Genomic DNA, 22,656 nt, shown 5'->3' on the forward strand with positions numbered 1-22,656 from the left:
CACCCTCTGTTGTGCCCAGCTTGCTCCATCACCCAGGAGTATGGCTTTCCTTGTTTCTCTTCCTCCTCTTCCCTGTGTTATACTCTTCTGAAGAGGTAAAAGATAAAAAAAAAAAACTTTATTTTAGTAGAAATTCAACCAGTGGGGCTGCAATTATGACCATCCTTTTTAAAGGCTTATCACAAACAATTTTTGTCACAGCAGTTCCCCTTACCTAGAAGTCTAGGAAGTACTGGGAGCTCACCCTTACCTGCTGACAGGTGTTAACTGGGGAAGTGCATCCATCAGTGTCACACTGGACCTCTAGCTGTTCACTTGAATTTTTAACTAACACCCACTGAGAGAACACCTAATCCCTCTCCCAGTTAAACCCCTGTAAAACCAGCACATTTCCTTCGGCTCTGAGAGCAGCAGGGTTTTGGTTTCAAGCCACTCTGAACATGATGAAAAAAACCCGATCCTTTTTCTAACTAGATTCAAACTGTTCAGCACACAGGCAGAACTGCCACGTGCAGTTCTTTCCTTCCAGCAGTAGAAACACCACTGCTGTGAGCCACATCTTTAAAGTCCCCCACAGATGCTACCGCTCCCCGTGGCAGCACGATGTTTCCTTCCCACTTCCATCCCTGCTGCTCTCCTTTTTTTTTTGTTAATCAAAAGGCTCCCCACTGCGAAGTGGGTGCTGTTGCAGCACATCTGCCTGGCTGGCAGGTAAAATGACCCAGCCCTGAATTTAGCAGGTTTGCACTCACCACCAGCAATACTGAGCCCAGAAATGCCACGGTGCACCTCAGAGCAACATAGAGTATGGTGATGGGGAGAAGCAAAGAGGGCAGCTTCTATCTAATTCCCATTGATTTCTACCTCAAATCTACAAACAATTTTAACACACAGTGGAGCCCAAGTTGTTCTCGTTTTCATACTCCTCTTACAGCTTCAAATTATTCCCCAAAACTGCTCCTTGCTGGCATATGCAGTCACATCAGGAGGCACTGCCTGGCTTCTGAGTTACTTTGAGAGAAAAACACTAATTTTAGTGGAGTTGAGACAGACATGGGAATGGGGAATCTGTCTTTGTTAATGGATATAAAAAGTCTAGGAAACCAGCCTGCTGGTCTGACATATGAGACAGGGACAGTCGTGTTGCCTTTCAGAGGGAAGCCTTTTGTTCCTGCTTTGTTTTAAAAAAATTAGTGGGAACAGAATTAGGTAGATATGGGGAGTAGGTATTAGCAGAACCCAGGTAAGTAGAATTGAAGTCCAAGGAATTTTCCTGCCTCTTCTAGCCATCTTTGCTTTGCTAATTGTTCCCTTTGATATTATCCTAGCAACTAAATGTATTTGTCAGCTCTTCATCTTAGGCCATTAAGCCATTTCTCAGGTAGTACTGACTTCCAGAGTAATTTTCACTCTCTGCACAACTCCAGCCCCTTCTCCACCTGGAACACCTCCAAGATCCTCCCTGCTTGTCTGGGCTTCTCCCCTGAGTGATTGCAGCCTGTCCTCCCTGCACAGCATCACTGTGTCAATGTCCTCCTCACCACCCGCTCTCTTGCATTTGACTTCTCCCAGGTGACCTCGTGCCACCAGCCCTGTCCCTGGGCCAGACTCTTCACTCAACCTGACAAGATGCAGAGCCATAACAAACAGAATGCACTGAATGCCTGAGGCCACTTTTTACTGCACATGGTTTTTAGATGTTCAGTAGCTAAAGCCTTATGTTGGTACCTCAAGAGTATGTTTTGACTCAGAGGCTCAACAGCAGCCAGTGAGAAGCAGAGGAATGGTTAGAGTTCAGCAGGCTCTGGAGAAATTATTTATAGAGGCTCCTAAACTTAGGGTTAGGCTCATATGGAAATCTTGACCTCCTCAAAACATCAAACTACTAAAAACCACCACAAACAACCTCCCTATTTGACCACTACAGTGGTCTGCTTTTCCAGGGTACGATAATTTTCCCGAACAGGATTTTCTCCAGCATATTTCTCCTAAATTCAGAAGTTGCTGTACACACCAAAGAATTATTTTCTCAGTCCAAGAGCAGCACAAGTGCCCCACCAGCACCCCAGCACTGTGGAGAAAAAGGCATTGAGGCACACCCAAAGCCACAGCACCGTGCTCCTCCTCAGCTTGCTCCTGCAGACTGTGGTATATTTTAAAGAGTCAAATTGATTTCTCATTTCATTCTCTTTAGCAGTTATGAACAAAACAGCTACATGGTAGAAATGCTCTGCTCCATGGACTATTATGTTATGTTAAAAAGTCATTAATTCCCAGGTTTCCTGTCTTTGGTGAACAGGTTACTGTCACTGCTGAAGTCCAGCAGTCGCCCAGCAGCTGAAAGGCAGTAGGGCAACTTCTCTTCAGTGCCCTCAGGGGACAGATATGTAGAAATCCCTGAAGGAGATGATCCAGGATGGATTCTAAAATCAAAATTATAGTTCTAATGGTTTTCCTCACTTCTTTCTCAATGTGGCAGTCATGAGAGAGCAAGATCTTTTACCTGTCTTTTACTTGTCACTTCGTGAAGGTATTTAGATTAAGAATAGCAATCAATCAGCTCTAAAGTACACAGACACTTCCACTGGCATGAACACTACCTAAAAGCTCACTTAACTAGCATCTGTATCTTTATGAATCATAACAGAGGGTTTCTGAAGGCCATCCCCAGCAAAACCATGACATGCTAGACCAGAAGAGCCTTCTTGGTCCTTCCCCTGTATTTTTCTCTGGTCCACATAGCATGTTCTGCTAGTGGTGGTATCTTTATTCAGCATAAGGTCACTTTTGCAAGGTGTCATGAAGTAGGATGTGAGGTTTGGCAGACCACAGTTGTGAGTGGGGCAAGTTTTCTTTGAACCATTAAGATCAGGAAGCCCATTCATTTAACCCTTCCTATCACATATTTAAAACACATTGAAATTAATGAACTAGTATTTCTATTTAACAAGGTGGGCAAATATTCTGATAGAGTAACCCAATTCTCTTTATGCCTTCACCTGATGTGAGCATTTTCTAGCTTACATTCATTTAACTTAAGGCAAGAACTGGGACAAGTGTGTGGCTTTCCTCTGGCAGCACCACGGTTCCAGGATGCCTATATGAAGGTCTAGCTCCTTCCTAACAGACCTCAAACACCCAAGACTTCAAACTGCAGTGCTCAAGGAAGACAATTTTTTTCCTTGGATGACAAACAAAAAGATGAGTTTTTCTTTCATGCCAACAGCCCAACCTTGCCAGGGAAAGGCTCCTGCTGCCTTACAATTTGTTTGGTCATTTGCAGGCTGTCAGCTGCTCTCTACCACTACCCGACAGAAGGCTGTAGTCAGGTGGGAGTCAACCTCTTCCCCCAAGTAACAAGTGATAGGGCAAGAGAAAATGGCCCTGAGTTGTGTCAGGTTTAGATTGCACATTAGGAAATATTTCTTCACTGAAAGTGTAGGCAAGCACCGGAATTGGCTGTCCAGGGAAGTGGTGGAATGACCATCCCTGGAAGTGTTCAAAAAACACGTCAGTGTGATGCTTAGGGACGTGGTTTAGTGGTGGACTTGGTAGTGCTGGGTTAACAGTTGAACTGGATGACCTTAGAGGTCTTTTCCAACCTTAATGATTCTGTGAAGCTTTTGCCCCATGGAGGAGCAGCCCAGAGAAGCCTGTACTCCTGTTAACCATGCTGTAGCTCTCTAGTAGGATAATTTTAGTCTTAAGAGCTGTCAAAGCAAGCACCCTAATGCAAACCTTTTTCACAATGAAAAATATTAGCACTTATAAAGTTCTTAATATCTATGCAAAGCAACCTATAAATAATTCATTTACTCCACACGCATCTGCATCATTTGAAACGCATCAATGCTTTTATCAATACAGTGCAATGGATTTACACTGCAGAGAAGAGGCTTGGGGGCTTTTGGACTATCCAAGTATTGTTGATCCAAGCATTATTATTAAAGGTAAACTGAAATAAATTACCTCAGTTACTACAAGATGCTTTTTTTCAGCATGGTAAATAAAACTTATTAGTTCTAGGTCATTAAATTCAATATTAGACTTTAAAACAGCCCAGGGCTTCTATGATATTATTAGTAAAACATGCAACAAAACATATGTGCTTTGGTATTAAAGATAAAAGAATTACTCAATTATATTTAGATATTAGTTATTAGTGCATTTTTCAAAGGGACTTCTGAGATAAAAGTCTAGCTGCCATTCTCAGAGGTGAGCATGGTCCTGGCTGTCACTGGATGGCAGGTTTCCAAATAACTGAGCCATTTCTGAAAATGTCATTCAGAGCCTTTTGCAAATTTACCCACTATTCCTCTTCATACAGGAGTAAATACTACTTTGCCAACATTGCAGGTGAAGTGATTGGGCAGCAGGAGAGCTGCTTGGAGAGCAGGGCTTGATTTTCACATTTTTTTAATTTCCTATGACCCCAGACACGTCCCTTGGTGCCCTGTATCTCAGTGCTCCTCGCTGCTTGACTATATTGTGCCCTTCATTTCAACCTTTATTCTCCTCATTTGGCTACAACCACTCTGTAAGGACTGTCTGGCCAGTGTCTAGCACAAAGAAGATGCACTCCTAGTTAAAACCTCCAGTCACTAACATACAGCCCAAAATCCTGACAACAGCCACTGCTAAATACACTCTGTCTTTCAAGATGTCAAAAGCAAGGCTGGAAAATATCCCCTAAAAAGGAAGTAATGATGGCACGTTGCATCCAATCGATCACAGTAACCTCTGTCCATATATTAGAGGCCACTGTTGTGTTTTTCTAACTACAACAGCAGCCAAGTACTTTCAACATGGGCAAAATGTGTTTGCCATTAAGTACGAAGAGAAAGGATAAGCATAAGTCTCCACAAGTGGCACATATGGTTCGGTCTCTACTGCTTTCCTTGATGCTGGGCATGATGCTCCCTCCCCATGAAGGAGCGTTCCCAAGATGTTGGGGATCAGATTCACAACTGACAGGAATCACTGCAGCTCAACAGTTCCACAAAACCAGCACTCATAACCCAACTGGCTTCTCAGGCCAGGTCTAGGTAATGACTATGAATTATCGTTTGCAGGAGAAATCAGATGACTGAGCTCCTCTTCAGTACAAAATGATGATGGCTTTCTTTATCCTGGTTTTCATCAACCGCCACAGGAACATTGCAGCATCCCATTGAGCCTTTCAGAAACCTGAGCTAAAATCCACCATGAGAGGAATTACAGGAAAAGCCCAGTAACTGTGAAGGTAATTACTGTGAAGGTAATGTGGAGCTCACAAGCAGAACTGCTAGGCATTTAGGGACTAGACTAATGAGCAGGCCACCTGTCGTGGGAAAAGGCCGTCATGGGACACTCCTGACAGGCTGTGAAGGGGGATATGAAAACAAGGAAATGTTCAAATACAACATTTAAGACACACAGTATGAAATGAGCCACTGATTGGAGCTCATATGCATGCTTAGTATACGGACAATGTAATTCTACTTGTATAGAAAAGGGAAGTTCACAATAGAGGAGGGTAGCGTAGGGTACAAGGCACCAAGCAATGAGGAGAAGAGCATAGGAGAATGCTTGGGATAAATAGGGCTGGAAAAGAGACCCAGCTCAGATTCTTTGCACTTAGACTGCAGGGAATGCCATTTAACCACAAGCACAATCTCAATTTCCTCATATTTCACTGTTTTACACCTACTATAGTATAACAGAGCCCCATCCTGGCTTCAACCTGGCCTGTTCAAGCTGGCCTTGAACACTTCCAGGGATGGAGCAACCACAGCTTCTCTGGGCAACTTGTGCCACCATCACTGTAAAGAATTTCTTCCTCATATCTCATCCAAGCCTATTCTCCTCCAGTTTGAAGCCATTCCCCCTTGTCTTGTCACTACATGCTCTATGAATGTGTTGCTCCCCTCTTAGCGGAGTCAATCACAAGAATGGTCAGGGCAGCAGAAGACAGCAGCTAATTAATCAAAATATTCTTTCCTCTCCTTAAACCACTGGATAAAAATGCAAACTGGAATTTGAAATTACAGTGGCATGACAGAAATTGTAAGAGGTTCAAATTTCCAACTTTGGCAGATTTCCCACTTTGTGCAAGTAAATTTAATTGCAATTCCAATAAAAAAGGTGCTAACATATCCACAAATGAGCCACAAGTTGTGACTGAAAGCTGAGAAAAAGTCTGTAATTTTTACACTGGAAGTGTACTTATGTCAGTTTTGAGACTGTTTCTTTTTTTTTAGCTAGCTCCTTTAAAATCAATGGAATGACACTAAGCTATTGACTAGAGATATGTTATTTCTTCACTTGCCCATTGAGAATCAAGAACATGAGCTCATTCCATCAATTTCAGGGAACTTTCAGCATATTTGTGCCACCCTGAATATAAATATTTTATTTATTTTAATGCTTGCTCTAAGACTCATTCAAGACAAAGGAAAGACCTTGTTCCTTCAGAGTGTTTGAATCAGCCCCTTGCTTACTGGGAAGAACACAGGATAATGTGTTCCTGTGTTCAGAATGACTGAACTGTTTTGGGAGCAAGCAAATCCCTCAGATGATTTAAATACTCCTAAACATGCAGCTTGCTTCATCTTTGGCAAGGCCACCAATCTCCTGTCATCTGCAATAATGTAGAGGGAAAGGAAGGAAAAGGAGCTTTGAAGAGCCAAGAGGACTGAACTTTGCAGATCTCTGAATGAACAAGATATTTTGCTGTATAATTAACAGAAGAAGGTAAAGAAGAATACATAACAGGTACCCATCCTTTAACAATTGTGTGGATCTCCACAGAGCATCAACTCGGTGACCTGATATGCAATTTTAAATATGCAATTTTAAATATGCAATTTTAAAATATGCAATTTATTTTTCCTAAGGCATTCTTGCTATACTGAGTAAATTAGTTTGGCTTTGGCATTTTCAGAGTCTTTCATTTGCATTCTGAAAACTAAGAGACCAATTACAACTGTGTGCTTAGGAATCTGGCTACTGGTCTTCTGCATTGCTTATCAGGGACTTAAGATTTCACCACTCAGCCAGCTAGAGAGAGATGAAGAAAGCAACTATAATACAGAAAAGCAATTAATGTTGTAAAATGGGTTTGGGTCCTCAGATGATTGACGTTGCAGATTAGCATCTTGCCCTTAAATGCAAAGTCACCCTTGGGTAAATCTACAGAGTACCTATTGGCTTCATAAAACTCCTCTGGACATATTAAAAGCAGTGTCAGTTGTTGTCTGTATCAAAGCAATAGAACAAGTAATTCTAAAATATCTATGCATGTTTGCAGAACATGACTTCGTGTTTTGTACTTTACAAAACCAATATTTTAGTAATTTCAGATCTGGTAAGGCTGCACTGGAGTCAGTAAGGGGACATGACAGGATTTTAAAACAGACAAGATCAGACTCTTAATAAAAGTTTATATTGCTTTAGCACTTGACCATAATTGGAACAGCACGGGAAATGTTACTTTTTTCACAGAAGATTGCAGTTCTGTGGAAAATAAGCCTTATATCCACATAAAGTGATACTCATCAGTGGGAGGAATATTATAGCCAGTTCTAGGGCAATACTTCATTCTTTGTTCCTACAAAAATTCACTTAATTCATTATTATTCCCTCCACTATATTCTATTTGTTATACTCTAGCAAATAAAGAAAATAGCAGTTATGTTCTCAATAAAACACCTTTTCCTTCATTGAGGCTATTTGGAATACCCATGCTAAAAGGTAAAGGGTGCTGGATAGAAAATTCTGAACTGCAATGTGGATATTTCCGTTATTATTCCCAGAAAGTGGTTATGGGGAGCAGCATTCCCACACAGAACACAGCCTGAAAAAGAGCTCCTGCCCACTGGCAGGTGTGTTTTTGAAGGTGTGTATCATCTGCAACTGCTTTCCCCTCTACTTGAGTGGGTGGGAGAAGTTGCAGCTGGGGAATGTGTTAATTCAGCACTACCCTTTAACACTCACTCTTTTCATTACAAGTATTAAAATTGTTCCCAATAGGCATAGCAAACAAGGAAAGCTAGACACAAGGAAGGACTTGATCCAGTTTCCCATTAAATTCAAAATAAAAACTAATAACTTCCATGATAATAGGACTTGGACAGGAACTTACATGAACAGCATGCAACAAATCATTTTATTCTTGCCAAAGCTTGTTTTGACTGCAGCAATTTCCACTGAGAGCTGGAATCTACATCCCCCAAAGTAGCTCCACTCCAGCAAATACAACATGCATTAATTCAAGTATTATTTGGTTTTCCCCTGACTGGAAAATGTAAGGCAGCAGAGGATAAAAAGAGCACATGGCTTGTGTGCAAGCCCCAGCCCAGCTGCTGCTGGACCACTGTTTGCCTGTTGCTTAGCAATGCTTCACCTCTATGCCAGGAAAAAATGTTTTGATGAGGGAATATAAATCTGCAGTTTTGTTTATGGTGAAATAATAACTGATGGTGCTCCAACCCCTTCTTTCAACCATGCGCTAGCAATGCTTTCTAAGCCCTGGAAGCTCTCTGAGACAAAGGCTGTGGTTTTCCATGCCTATCTATGAGCCCGTGGGAGAGCCCTAGGCAAAAAGTTATAACAGAGCAGTTTGCATGTTAAAGAGGAGAAAAACTGGAATAGGAATCTAAGGATTTAAAATAGGAATCTGAGGGTATGATTCTGGGCAACCAGCTTTAGCTGCCCTTATTTGAGCAGGGAGTTGGACAAGATGATTTCCAGAGTTCCCTTCCAACCCCAACAACTCCTTGATTCTATAATTTCAGAAGCAAAATAAAGAACTGGAGGAATAAAGAAGGACATGAAAAATAGATGTGCAGGGAGCAAGGAAGTAAAGCAAAGACACTGCAAAATGCTTATGCCTCACTAACCAGTTATCCATTTAGCCTCTGGGTCATGAATTTTGAAGTCATCACTGAAGAGATCTTCCACTGTTATCTTCTTCTTCTGAGACAAGCTGTTATCTTCAACTGCAAAAGATTCAAAACCAAACTGCCATTAGTTCAGCTTTGACATGTGTCTGAAAGTACAGGAACTGTGAATAGTGCCATGCAAACATCTTATTTGGAAACAGTCCACACACAGGTCCCTTCCCATATTTGGTGTTATAAAAGGACCATCTAATGGTTCATTAACAGAAACCTCTTTGTTATTTATGCCTGGTCTCAACAACTACAAAAAGGCCAAGACATGGTCCAAAACATACATTTTCAGACAAAATGTGATCAAAGAAGATTTTTAAAGTCATGAAAACACACCTATAATGTCAACTATTCGAAGTATATTAAAGCTACTTAACACTAAAACATTTCTGAAATCATTAGATGCATTTTCAAAAAGCATTTTAAATGGCCAAGCTTTTACAGCTTATATTTTTATTTCCTTAAAACCTGTCATGCAGAACCATAGTTGGAAATATATTTAACTTTATAAGGGCTCATGCACATTACTTCAGAAATTCTCAAAAGATTTTCCATGGGAATCAGACTCTTGGTTGCAGAAATATGTTTGAAAAGCCTGTGAGACATAACCCTAAATCCTTAGGTGTTGCATAGTTGGCTCATGCTAGTTTTAACTTTTAGTGAAAAGATATACAGTTTCATTTGCAAACATGGAAATATCAAAGCTGAAAATTGTAGAGAAAAACTAAACCCAACAATTTTGATTAATATTTTCCTTCTTTCCTGTCTTCCCATCAAGTGCCTTTTTTTTTTGTTATGACAAGCAGCCACCCTCTATGAAAAATTTGTTTTCAACATTCAATTTTTGCTGAAATAATATTTTCATGGAAACATTTCAGTCAGCTCTTTCAAAGACAAGAAGAGGCTACATTCTGAGTATTTCCACAGCATCTCTCCTCACTACAGTATCCTCATACCTGAGGTCTGTTAGCATCCTACAGCCTTTGCTACCTTTAACTTCATTTAGTGCTAAACTTATGCTGAACATTCATGATTAGAAATGTGGAATCAGACTTTGAAGGCAATTAGTAGAAGGAAAAAAGTCTTCTTTACTATACTAAACTGATACACCTGAGCTACCTGAAATGACAGAAAATTACCTGTGAACAGTGTTTTGTCCCACTGAAAGATGTTTCAATACAAACTATCATTTTTACCAAATTAAATTATATTCTTCAATGTTCACATTCTTCTCAAGTCTGGCTGAGTTTTCAATGATGCTGCTCAATGTGGCTTCCAAATACCAAAACACAGTAATACAAGTCCTCAGTCAAATCCCTCCATGTGACAGCACTATGCCAAGTTATTCTGCATCATTTTATTTATCAAAATGGAAAATACAGGTGACAAGAACCCCAGAAAATGGCTCCAGTTAGTTTCCACCATGGTGCAAGTCAGAGGCTGCTTGATGGGTCAGAAAGTTTCAGCCACCTTGGGATGCCCACCTTTCTGTCCATCACCACTGGTGCTCTGCTACAGGCAAACATCAGATGCTTTTCTCACACGTCTCCTGGGTGCATTGCAAACACCAGGGTGTGTGGTCAGCACACCAGAAGCTCCTTTCCCACCTCAGCATACCTGCTTGATCCCTAGGCAGACCTAGCCCCTCTTTTCCCCCAGATGACCTCTCTATGCCCAAAAGGCAGGGACCACACCAGGCAAATGGGCAGCCTTTCTCCCTTCTGTAAAATCCCACCTTTTTGTAACAGTGTATAATATACATTTATCTATAACTACTGTGAACAAACAAATTGCTCTCCCGCAGAGCTGGTCAAAAGATATTTCTTTGCTCTTCCTGAGTATCAAAAGTCATACAAAGCTTTCTAGGCAATGCATTTGACTGTCTGACAGCATGTTTTGAATTAATGCTTGCTACCATCTCTGAAAAATGTTTCCTATGGATTTCGCAAAAATTTTAATGAGGATTTCAGTTTACTTTCTTTTATTCATCTAAAGGTCAGATTTGAAAGGAGAAAACTTGATGTATATCTCAACAAAGCTTTAAATATCAGGAACACACGTGCAAAAAGTCCTTGTTTGCCTCTGTTTCCAAACAGAGGGGATGAGAAAGCAGCCTCTGTCTAAGCAAAATGTCTAATGGAATTAGAGGAAGGCTTTATTTTACTCAAAATTTCTGTAGGCTGGGTCCTCTTTTCAGCTTTGCTATGTGTGTGTGTATGCATAGACATGCATATTTATAAAGTTTTGCATGCCTTTATATAAATGCACAAAGAACAGCTCCTGGATAGGACCTCTACAGGTGCCATATGCTGCGACAAGTGAGCAGCCACCAATTAGGGAAGGCTCAGACCCACTCTGTTATCATTTGTATAAATAGTTTCACGTTTTTCAACGGTGGGTGGAATGGCAGCACTCACACACACATGAAATCAAAGAACCTCAGCACAGGCAACAGCACATTACTGTAGAGTAATGAAATGCAAACTTTTACACAGTCACTGGTTCTTTTGAGAATGTTGTTCTAGAATACCAAAGGATAAATGAATCATAGAAATGTTGAAATGTTTTCAGGATTTCATAAAATAAGACACAAGCATCAGGTAGCGATAAAGCACTGCTACTGTAATGACCATGTCTGCTGAATGCAAGGACCACTGATTCCAGGTTATGAGCTAATCTTGAAGGAGGGTGACTGACCTGCCCCTGAGAAATCCATACCAGTAGGGATTTCAGCCCTTCTGCAGCAGAACCAAGAGTCAAAACCTTTAAAGATTTGGACTGATTTGAAGAAGAATCTTGAAGAGACAACAAATCCCCTTTTTCCCCAATTATTAAATACCTTAATCATTATCTTTCCTGCTAAGCAAATCTTCCCCATCTCCCAATTTACCAGTTGTTCTTGACTTTGCAGAAGACTACCCAGGAGATTACCCAAGTTTTCACAGTACTGGTGCAAGTTAAGGGTCCAGTTAAGCAATTTACTTTGAACATGGACTACATGTCTGCATGCTGCAATCTATCCCATATATGTCCCAAATTACTCTCTGTAGGCACTGTATGATGTTTGGCACTGGGTTTAGAGCATCTGCATTTCATGCTGTGGTACTGCACTGCAAAACAGGCCTTCAAACCAACACCAAAATACTTAGAGAAGAATAGTTTCCCAGCCAGGAAGAGGGCTGAGATAGACAGAAACAAGTAAGGAACTCAGAGGTAAAATGCAAAAGGTTATTTGTACTGGTAGGACAGCGTCAGGCTGGACTCTAACATTATCATCAGAAGGAAGACTTAAAAATAATTGAAGTATTCTCAGGAACTGTGCTCTGCCCAAGCCAGACTGCATTACCCCCTTTGAGAAATTTGCAGTGAAGAGGGAGGTTTTTGTTTGTGTGTTTTGGTTTGGGCTTGGTTTTTTTACCTGATGTCACTCTCATTCTTAGCAGCTCCCCATGAACATTCACAAAACTGCTTCACCTCCTTTCTTTACTGTTCTCCCACCCCTTCCTTGCCTCTTGTCCGAGTATCCATCACTTAATTTTCAGTTTGGCTACCAGAGGATAAACATTTCTTCTTCCAGATAACTATTTTATGGCAGGGAAACACAGACTGTGCTTCTCCTTTTGGACAGGCTCCTCCACCTTCCTCACTGCTTCCTTGTTGGGATCTGCTATCCCCAGTCAGGATTAGCAACGTGATATTATTATGTTTGTCAAATCAGCCTCTATGTCTCACTTAGCACTGGCTGGTGGGAAATGCCTGTGAAATGAGCCTTCCATTCCCTTCTGCCATAGCACATCCTCGTAACAGGTTCCAGAGCCAGTGGCTCAAAAGAAGACTGAACTCAGCTGCTGCCAAGCCACAGCAGCAACCTAAACTCTCTAATTTACCCTTGGCAGAGTCTCACCATGAAGCACTCTGGATCCATAATAAAAACAGGAGTAGTACTGAGCTCATAGTATTTGTGTTTGCATGTAGGACACAGATCTGAAACATCAACAGGGCAAAAACCAACCCAAGCCCCATTTGCCAGCAGATCAGGTAATTAGAAATCTCAGAAAACATGAATGGAAATTTTAGCCTAGAAAAAGACTTTGCATATTTCCAAGTTTTAAGCACGGGAAATCTCTCAACAGTTCTATTTGGAGTTGTTGCTGATTACATACTAAAAACTGTGGGATTTACGTGTGTGCATATATATCCCAAAGGGGGAATATCTCTGTTTATGCACACACAAATATAAATACACAAATACACTTGTGAATTTTATTTATAACTCAATGTGACTATTTCATATTCCCACTTCACACTACAGAAGGTCATTGCAATAACTGATATTCACTTGTACTTTCCTAAATTAGAGAACAATAACTACAGGGTCTCAGTGCTCACTACACCTTCTCTGTCTAGACACTTACCTGGACAACAGCACTGCAGTATCTATAGTCATGACAGTCATTATAGTGGATTTTATGTGTAGTTTTCTCTGTGGGAGTAGAAGAAGTCCTAAATGAGGTCTATAATGCATCCCAGAATTTAAACCAGAGCTGCTAAGTCCTCACCAGATGTCATTCTGAACATTCTCCCAAGGAAATTGTTATTACAGGTGGTATTGTAAAAGGAAAGACTTGTGACTTCAACTGTATTTAAGTCTGTACAGGTATGTTATGCTTCTCCCCATGTATCCATCATATGAAATACTGCTTTTGATAGAAGTGGCACCCATGGTCCACTGTGGTCCATCTGTGCAGTGCCATAGCTTCAAGACAGCTTCTTGAGGTATGGGCTTAGGAATCTAGGCTTTACTGTGCATCTTTGAAAAGTCTGTGACTGCATTTCTGTAAAACTAAAGGAAACATTCCCATATCTAATAAGTTGTGCCTGATGTAAGTATAGTCCATTCACCATTCCCCAAAACATCTCAGAGATGAACAGCACTGTCCAAAAGTGTTGAATCCGAACACCAGCAAAGTTAATTTAATAAATGATCCTGAATTAAGTTTAACCTTAATTCATTTCATTACATAATTACTCTGGCATGACTGCGTGCTACTTACATTTACATTGAAAAGTTCTGGATACCATGAAACAAACTGAATATGGCATGAAAATAAATAACCAAAAGGGTAATATAATGATTGTTTCACTCATTTTCAAATTAACTCAGTGCAGTCCTGTATTGCTTGATTTGCCACTGTCTCCAGTTCACACAGCAGGATTGTGGGATAAGAACTGTGTGAGGGAAGATGGCCCAGACCAGCTGGACTACATGTCAGTTCACACGTAATGAGCTGGAAATTTCTGCCACACAACTTCCATCTCGTTTTTCCACTTCACCACCTTGTTCTCTTCCATTTCCTACGGTTTCATACCTCCCTTGCTTCCATTCTCCTCCTCAGCTCTGTGCTCTCTGTCCTGCTGTTCCCTAGATTACATCACTCGCATAAACTCATCCAAGAAGGAGCCCCTTTTGTTCTCCTCTACAGGGGACCTTTGCCTTCTCCTGTGTTTTGTAACTCCTCACCCTTTCTGACACTGAATTCTCTTCTCTGTGTCTTGTGTCTCACTTTGTTTGTCATTTCATATTCAGTTCACAATCTTACCAGAGCTGGGAAAGTGTGTTATTTCAACTCCCTAAGTAGGCATGGAAATTTACAGGGCTGTATAAATATATAATAATCAGTAACCATAATGACACCACATTAAAATTCAAGCCAACAACCTCAGTACCTACTAGAAGAGAAGTAATTTGCAGAGGTTACGTGCACAGAACTTTGCTGAAACTTGGTAAGGGGATTAACTTAAAGAATTCCTTGTTGGGAAGTTACTAATTATTTTCTGTGGTTAAGTGTTATCTGGTAAATCATTATCTGAAATTGTTTTGTAAAACCATGGTCTGAACTGCAAATCAATCCAGCTAAATGGGACGGGATTTAGGTGCCTAGACATAGGCATTTAATGCCATTTTAGATGGTCTAGGATATGCCACTCCACTGGCAACTGCTGCTCCACATAGACATGAATTTCAGGAGTTCCTGTGTCCTGACTGACTGCCCTGTGTGGGTGTCTCCCCTACCCTGGCACATCTAAAATGACACTCCCCATCTATGCTTAGGCAGTCAAGTTCCAGGCTTGTATCCTCAGCTCAGCAGCCCTGATTTTGACTTGAAATGTAAAATTCTCAAACAATCTTCCTAAGAAAGGCCTTGAACTCGGCATCACATCAAGACAAAGACAGGAAGGAGCATTCCTTTGATGCTGACTTTTCAGTCAGTTTGTAACCCCTTTACCCTTGGAAGTGTAAAATTACACAAGAAAAACAGAATGGGAGTGAGTTAAAGGTTATAAATACCTGGTGTCAGGAGTATAACAGAGGTGACAATCAGGGAGCAGATAACGAGAATAACAAGTAAGGCAATTGCAATTCCTTTCCAGTTTCTTTGAGGAGGATTACTCCCCACCAGCTCCTAGAAACATCAAAAGAAAATGGACATTTAGAAAGGACACTTAGACAAGGAAACAAGCAGCAGAATCCAAATGCTAAGGTATGTCCTCAGAACTATGCCCTGTGGCCATGGTGGGTGAAGCCCATGAGCCAAATACAATCCATGCTGTTATAATACATTGAGGCAATAATTGAATCCATCCCAAGTCATTATACAATGAAGAAATGCAATGTACCCACAGGATGCTCAATAGTGAGACCCACACTCCCCATCTTCTCCTGGCATATGGGCACCTGCTGCCCAACCCAGCACTCATCCAAACTCACTTAGCAGTGCTGACTTCCTACCAACCCTCATTAAGTCTGGCAATAAGGAGCTTTACAGTAACTTCCAAGAGACTTTTATAACAAGATGTCAGAGAAGAATACAGGAAGATAAATAATTCACGGGGGCACGCATGGAGATAAAAATCAATATGGATATCCCCGCGGTGAACTTTTCTGCCTTCCCAGAAAACATCACATCTCCTCGGGGCAGGAGGTGTGCATTCCTAGGCCGGCAGGTCGAAGGAATTGAAGAGAGGCTTCTCGTCTAGCATATACATTAAATTTAATCACATCCTTAAAACTTTACAATAAAAGCTCCATCACCATTCAGTGATTAGCTTTGACTTCACTGTAGTTGCACCATATGTTCTGTCTGCGACGTACACAGCACCCCTGCTCTCGAGACTGAGGGGTTTATGAAGTGCTGAATTCGCATTCACAAGATCTTAAATATTCATTGCACTTTATTCCTTTCACGCTTTTTGCCGGATTCCCTTCAGCATTTTGCATTACACGTGATTTCATGCACGCACTGAAGCACCCCCAGGAACTGTATGAAATATCAGTGCACTCCAGTTTCCTGGAAGGTTGAATTCACTTAAAGGATCTGGCCTCACAGCCAGAACAACTCTGGATGCTCCTCCTCCTAGTCAATCTCATCTATTTAGGATTTTTGCCTCATTTCCTTTATTATGAGAGATGGTGTGTCTAGAACAGAGCTGCTGGAACTTCTTTAAAAGTCTGTTCTTTTTTCTTTTTCTATTTTAAATTTTTCATTATTAGTTCTTCTGTAATTCAGAGTTTGTTTCACTTACTGTAACTTTTCTTATACACAGCAACAAGACTAGATCAGGCAGGCCCAGCAAACCTCACAGATTTGATTTCAGAAGATGCTGGAAAATATTTTTCAGCCTTTCCATATCAAGAATTCATTTCACAAAGAAAGATATGTTGAGACTCTCTTTATGTTGGGGGATCTATCCATTACAAAGGCTATAAATTTGCAATGGAAAGTCAAGTCTGAGGCATTAAACATCTGAGGCAGCATCTGTGCTCCATCGCTTATTCTAGTTCTGGAAAAGACACAAGGGTTCTCTTTCTTCCAGCAAGGATGGGTAGAGGTTAGCACACCCTCCCCTCCTTGCCTTTCCCTCATTTGCACTTGGCTATTGGAAATGAAAATAATTAGAAGGAACAAATGTATTATTATTGGTACTGGAGAAAAATCTGAAAGTAGGTCAGGAGCCTTGAGAAATGCAATTTTCCAAAACAAGCAAACAAAAAGAATATAAATACTTCCATTTCTAGAGACTCTTCACCCTAAACAGGAATACAAATGCTAATTAATTTAGTCTCCTAATGCTGTTTTTAGGAAACTGTTATGGTCTCCATCTTTCAGGTCAAGAAAATAGGCACAAAAGAGAGTCTGTGCCTTTTCTAGGAAAAGAAAATGATAAATAAGCCAAGTAAAGAATCCAGGGCTTCTTAGCAAGTGGCAAAAATATTCTTTCTTTCACAGTAGGGCACAGAGGGACCTAGAGGGATGACAGGAATACTGGGGAGAAGCAGCTGAGAAACCCAGACAAGCCCTCGCAGTGTCTGGGGACAGAGGTAAAACAATGACAGAGTTACAGAACTGATGGCAACAGTCACAGCCCTTAAAATTATCTAATGCTCTCACCACAAATGGTCAGAAGTTTTAAAACTGAAAAAAAAAATAGATCATGGACTTGAATTATATCTACAACTCAGCTGTAGTTCAAAAGCTTAATAAAGCCTTGCATTAAGTGTGGCTTCCCCATCCATGAGTCCCGAGTGTGACAGAAATACACACACAAACTTTCAGGATATCTGTACTTTCACTTAATCCATTATCAAGTCATAATTCTATTAATTCTTCAGGCATCCAATCAATATTTGAGCAAAATCTCAACAAAAAAAGACTGGGAATTTCTAGTGTATCAAGAGGAGGAAAACTATTCATAAGCAAAACACTGGGGTTCAATACACTGCAAGAAAGCAGAACAGAACATTTTCACTTTCTTTTCAAAATTCTAGCAGGAAATTTCTCTTGATAAAAAGCAAGAAGAGATAAATGACACTTCAAAGAAAGACAAACAGCTTTATTCAGCACAGGCTTGGAAAGCTACTTGTTTTTTCCTCAGTCATTTGAAGTCTCTTTTGATAGAATCACTTACAGCAAAACTGCAGACACATCATACCACAGGTATGATAGCACTGATACCTCAGACCATTCCTATTTGTATTTCTGTTAATTCCAGAGAGATGTTGCTGTGTCACTGTGACCAGCTTTGACCTCCAGGAGATTACAACCTCACCAGAGGCCTGTGTTACCCCATGGCAGCAAACTCCTACCTTTCACTTGGATTTCCCAGCAGGGAACATCAGTTGCCTATTCACACTGCTCAGGAAAGCCTCTGTGCTTTGGAACTGAAACGAGGAAGGTGTTTAATTAAGCCTTAGGCACGTGCAGATTGAAGCACATAAATAATGTTCTTGAAGTGGCACCTCAAAAGGCTTGTTTCCAACACACAGCACAAAGCTAGAATTTGCCCTTTTCCTGAAAGATCCCAGTTTGCAGATGTAAACATGGAGATCTAAATTAACCAAGCAAGCAGATGCCCTTTGTGACCATGGCTGTTAATCCTAAAGATACCAACTTTGGTTTCCATACTGAAATCTGAGCATATGACACAAATAGAAATAAACCAAGCACACACAGTTTCTGCTCCGAGGAAAACAAGATGATACAAAAAATTAAAACAAAGTCACTCATCAGTAGGAACCACCTGCTCTCTGCTTCACTCTAACACATCTGTATAACCTCAGCAAGAAAGCTAAAGCCCTCCAGACTGGTTTTCTCTTTTTTTTCCTTTGCTGTTTGTTTTTCACCTCCTTCTTCCTCTTACATGAAACTTTAATTGATTTTGGATTCAGAAAGTAAACCAGATGTTACCACAGGTTTTAACATAAGCATAGTTCATTGATGCTGCATATTGAAAACTGTAAACGTTATCACTTTCATCTTCATTTAGGACTGAAAAATATCGCTACCCACCTGTGAAGTTGACTTTGAAGCCATAAATCTAGACAACCTACAGTATTTTAAGACTCTAAAATACAGATCTGTGGTGACATATTTTCCTGCCTGTGAAAGAATCACTGTACTGACGTGTTATGGATGAAGGCTGGATGTGCTCCGATCCAAGATGCTGTCAACAAAATTATTTCTGGCATGTTTATTTGAAACCTGTCAAAAGTCTGCCAGCACAGTGACCACATTACAAAATATAACAGCTTCTTAAAACAATTCGTCAAGCACAATTTCTTTTTTTTTTTAATAACCATGTCTACATTGTTAAATGAAAGAAGGACAATATAGACATCACTTGTCAAGTATTGGCATTAATTAATTAAAATTATACATCCTGGACCAAAATCTTTGAAGTATCAGTAGTGAGAGAGTCATGGTGGGCCTCTTAGTCTTCTTCAACACAGAGCTGCCACTTTTATGCAATAACAATAAATCCCAGGTGCATTATACAGGAATATATACATTCCAGATAGAGGTGCTATATGTGAGAGCCCTTCCTGAAGCAGCTGACACTGGGCCATGGCTGTGGACAGGAGACTGAGCTCTAAACTTATTTACAGTGGTGTAAATATGAAAGAAAAGAAAAAGACAAAAGAGAACCCAAGAAATGAATGGTATGATACAAAATCAGGTGCAAGAAGGGGTGGCAGGATCAGGGTTTATAGGAGTGATTTTACAGTTTCCATACCTGCCATTCTTGCAAGCTCTGCTTTCTTGTCGTTTTTATTTATTTATTTATTTCTAAATTTCAACCAGAAGTATTACACTAATTAACACAGGAAATGAAAAATCTACTAACAAGCTCATAACACCGTTAATTGAAAAATGTGTAGTCTACGTTCCCCTCGTGATACCTGGTTCTGAATTAAGGCTTTTGCCTGATGACATAACAGTAAGTGTGATGTCTCTGGCAAGTCAGCTCACCAAGTTCAGAACATGGTGCAGAATAAAAACTTTGCTGAGGAATTAAGGTATGGGAACACTGCTGTCCTGGGCAAAAAGTCCTGCAGAATTCAGTGGGAAAATAATCTTGCTGTTAATTAGTTCTTTATAATACGAAATTGCAGCAGATTATAACTGCTGAGTCATAAACAAATGAGCTGAGGAGTGAGTGGGTAACCCATACAGCTATTAGATTATTAACCTTATGTTGCAAAAAAAGAAACACTAATTGCAATGATAATGGCAGTAAACTAGATGCATTGCAGTGGTTACAGCAGGAGGTTCACTGAGACTCCAGGTTATACTGCTGATTGATACTGCCTCACAATCCTCCTGTCTGGATCCTACACTGCTCCCCTGCCTTAAATTTAGGATGGAGTTTCTTCACAGGCAGCAATGATTTTTGCTACCCTGCCTGGCACAGTGGAAACCTCAGTCACTACAGATCTTAGGCAGTATCATAACACAGATAAACAATAATAGGCATGTAACTGCATAATTCTCACCTCTGAATTCAAGCTGAGTTACTTTTGCTTGGGGATATTTTATTTTCTCCCTTTTCCTTCTCCTCCCTACTCACCTCCCTCCTCCCCTGCTGCTGCAGACCACCCTGAGCTGTGCTCCAGCTGGAGTGTGATGCTGAATAACAATCAGTTTGCAGATAGACACAGAGCCCGAGCCTGGGGCTACAGTAAACTCAGTTGTTCAGATGCTAAAGGTGAGACTGAGAGGAATAAAAACTTGCTCTGTTTTTACAAATGAGGCATGGCATGTTACGTGGGCTTTCTTGCAAAACCCCAACAGAAAGGAGAGGGATAAAACCATCTGCCTGTTGTGGTGGTGAAAGACAACAACGTTATGTTTTTCTTCCTCTTCTGTTGATGCTTTTACTAACAGGGAGCAATGACTTAGTAACAGTTAACATCTTTGCTGTCTAATCCCCAGCACTGAGAGAAAAATCTTTTACCCTGCACACAATGCAACACATTCTCCTGCCCTGAATTTCTGGGAGGCTCTTTTATGAATGCCCTAAAGCCATTCCATTTGGCCCTGTAGCTCCATGTCCTCTCACTATTTTCTGCAAAGTGCACATAGGTAAATGGTTTGAGGTTGGGCATTAATGAGTGTTTGAGAGTGAGCGAGGAAAAGGCTGTACCTGTAACACTCAGCTCCCTGTAAAATTAAACTTTGCATGCTTTATGCTCTAGTAGAGCTTCCAGTCTTACATGTTTCTATTACCAAGCTAACAGGAGAAAATGAATGCCATCTGCATCCCACGCCTAACTGTAGCTTAACAGATGATGGGTCTTCCACAGTTTTAGAGCAGAAGGCACCAGATTCTCAACTAGCATTGACTGACACAGATCATTGGCTCCACTGGAGCAAAGCCAGTCTGTGTCAGCTACAAATGAAACTCAGAGTGGCTTCTAAATTAAATATATATATATATATACATAATATATCTGTAAAACGACCTAAATAGAGTAGTATCTGGAATTCCTAGCTGTTCTGTATTGCAGAAATGGATATTTAATAACTTTCTGTCATTTTTATGGGCATTATGATGAAACAGTTTTGGATCAGCTCCAGACCTTGTAGCACTAAAAGAATAACACAGTGTCTCTGTATTTTGAACTGGCATCTCACATGACTTTTGCACCCAAGTGGAAGTAATTCCACTGCAACACCCTCCTACACCCTTGTAATGTATGCAAATAAGCAGCTCTGCCATTTGAAACATTCCCAAGCTATTCCTAGTGCTTAGGGACAGAGTGATTCCATGGAATTTCCAAAATAAATCTGAAGTTTGGCACATGGACTCCGAAATTCTGCCAGAAGCCTATTTTAAAGGTGACAAAAATTCAAGCTGCCAACACCATCTGGACCTGTTGCACTGGGAGTGGTTCCAGCCAAGGGCACGGCCACCTTCTGACCCAGGGACAGGAGAAAGGAGATGGCAATATCCTGTGCAACCTGGGTGCAGCACAGGATATAAGTGATTAGACATACTTTCAGCCAAGAACTGTGATGGTCTTGATTTAGTGTCATCTTATTAATCTCCTTCACTTTCCCCCCATCAGTTTGGTTCATTTATCTGCTGTAACCCAGATGTTTTTATAGCACCTGGCACGGCGGGACTGTGAATCCTCACAGGGGCCCTTGGCTGCTACTGTAATTCAAGTCATAATTAAAGATCCATTCCCAATACTGACAGAGCCCATAAAATCAACAGCATTCCTTTGATTTTATTTCAGTGTTTGATATAAGCACACGCATTCATCCACTAAAACAGAAGCAAATCATCTCCCAGGGTGAAATATTTGCCATGGCACAAGTAAAACTTGGTTTGATGGTTAGGATTTTATTGCAGAGGAGTCTGTGTGTTCATCAAATCCACAAAAAGGCTTGGCATGCCCAAATGCCACAGACTATATCACTGATCCCAGGACCTCTCTCTGCCACAGCACTTGCTTAGCTCCAGTTTTTCCACTACAATGCCCTGACAGCCTGGCTCCCTCCAAACTGAGCCACAACACACACACGTGAGCCTGTTCAAACCCATGCAGAAAGCATCTGCAAAGAGTGATATTGCCAAGGCATGCCAGGATGACATCTCCTTACTTAAATTCTCGAAGAATTATGATCTTGAGAAATGAGAAAAGAAGATTCTCTGAAATATTTTAGAGGTTGAGGAAACCACCTCTCAGCTCTGTCTTCTCCCCTAATTCCAACAAAATGCCATTCTGCTTACATTTGCAATTTTTGCAATTTACAATTGCAATTTTTAGTGAAACTGTATTTCAGAAAAAAAAAAGACAATATCATTCAATTTATGTCTCTGAACACCAAGAAATAATTTGTGATAAGGGAAGTAGTCAGGTGTTTAATCTTCCTGGGTA

The 22,656-nt window shown here is 40.7% G+C and overlaps 1 protein-coding gene across 5 annotated transcripts in view; it reads right to left on the bottom strand.

Moving 5' to 3' along the window:
- DPP6 (dipeptidyl peptidase like 6) overlaps positions 1-22,656 on the bottom strand; it is a 542,987-nt gene that overhangs the window by 153,500 nt on the left and 366,831 nt on the right. For all 5 annotated transcript variants that reach the window (XM_027648436.1, XM_027648437.1, XM_027648434.1 and 2 more), the window contains exons 2-3: positions 15,280-15,394; positions 8,880-8,978 (exon numbers count right to left, since the gene is read on the bottom strand). In XM_027648436.1, the coding sequence (XP_027504237.1) occupies positions 8,880-8,978; positions 15,280-15,394 (214 nt within the window). The remainder of the gene's footprint in view (positions 1-8,879; positions 8,979-15,279; positions 15,395-22,656) is intronic.

Source organism: Corapipo altera, unplaced genomic scaffold (assembly GCF_003945725.1).
Source record: "Corapipo altera isolate COAL_440 unplaced genomic scaffold, ASM394572v1 47, whole genome shotgun sequence".
Lineage (NCBI taxonomy): Eukaryota > Metazoa > Chordata > Aves > Passeriformes > Pipridae > Corapipo > Corapipo altera.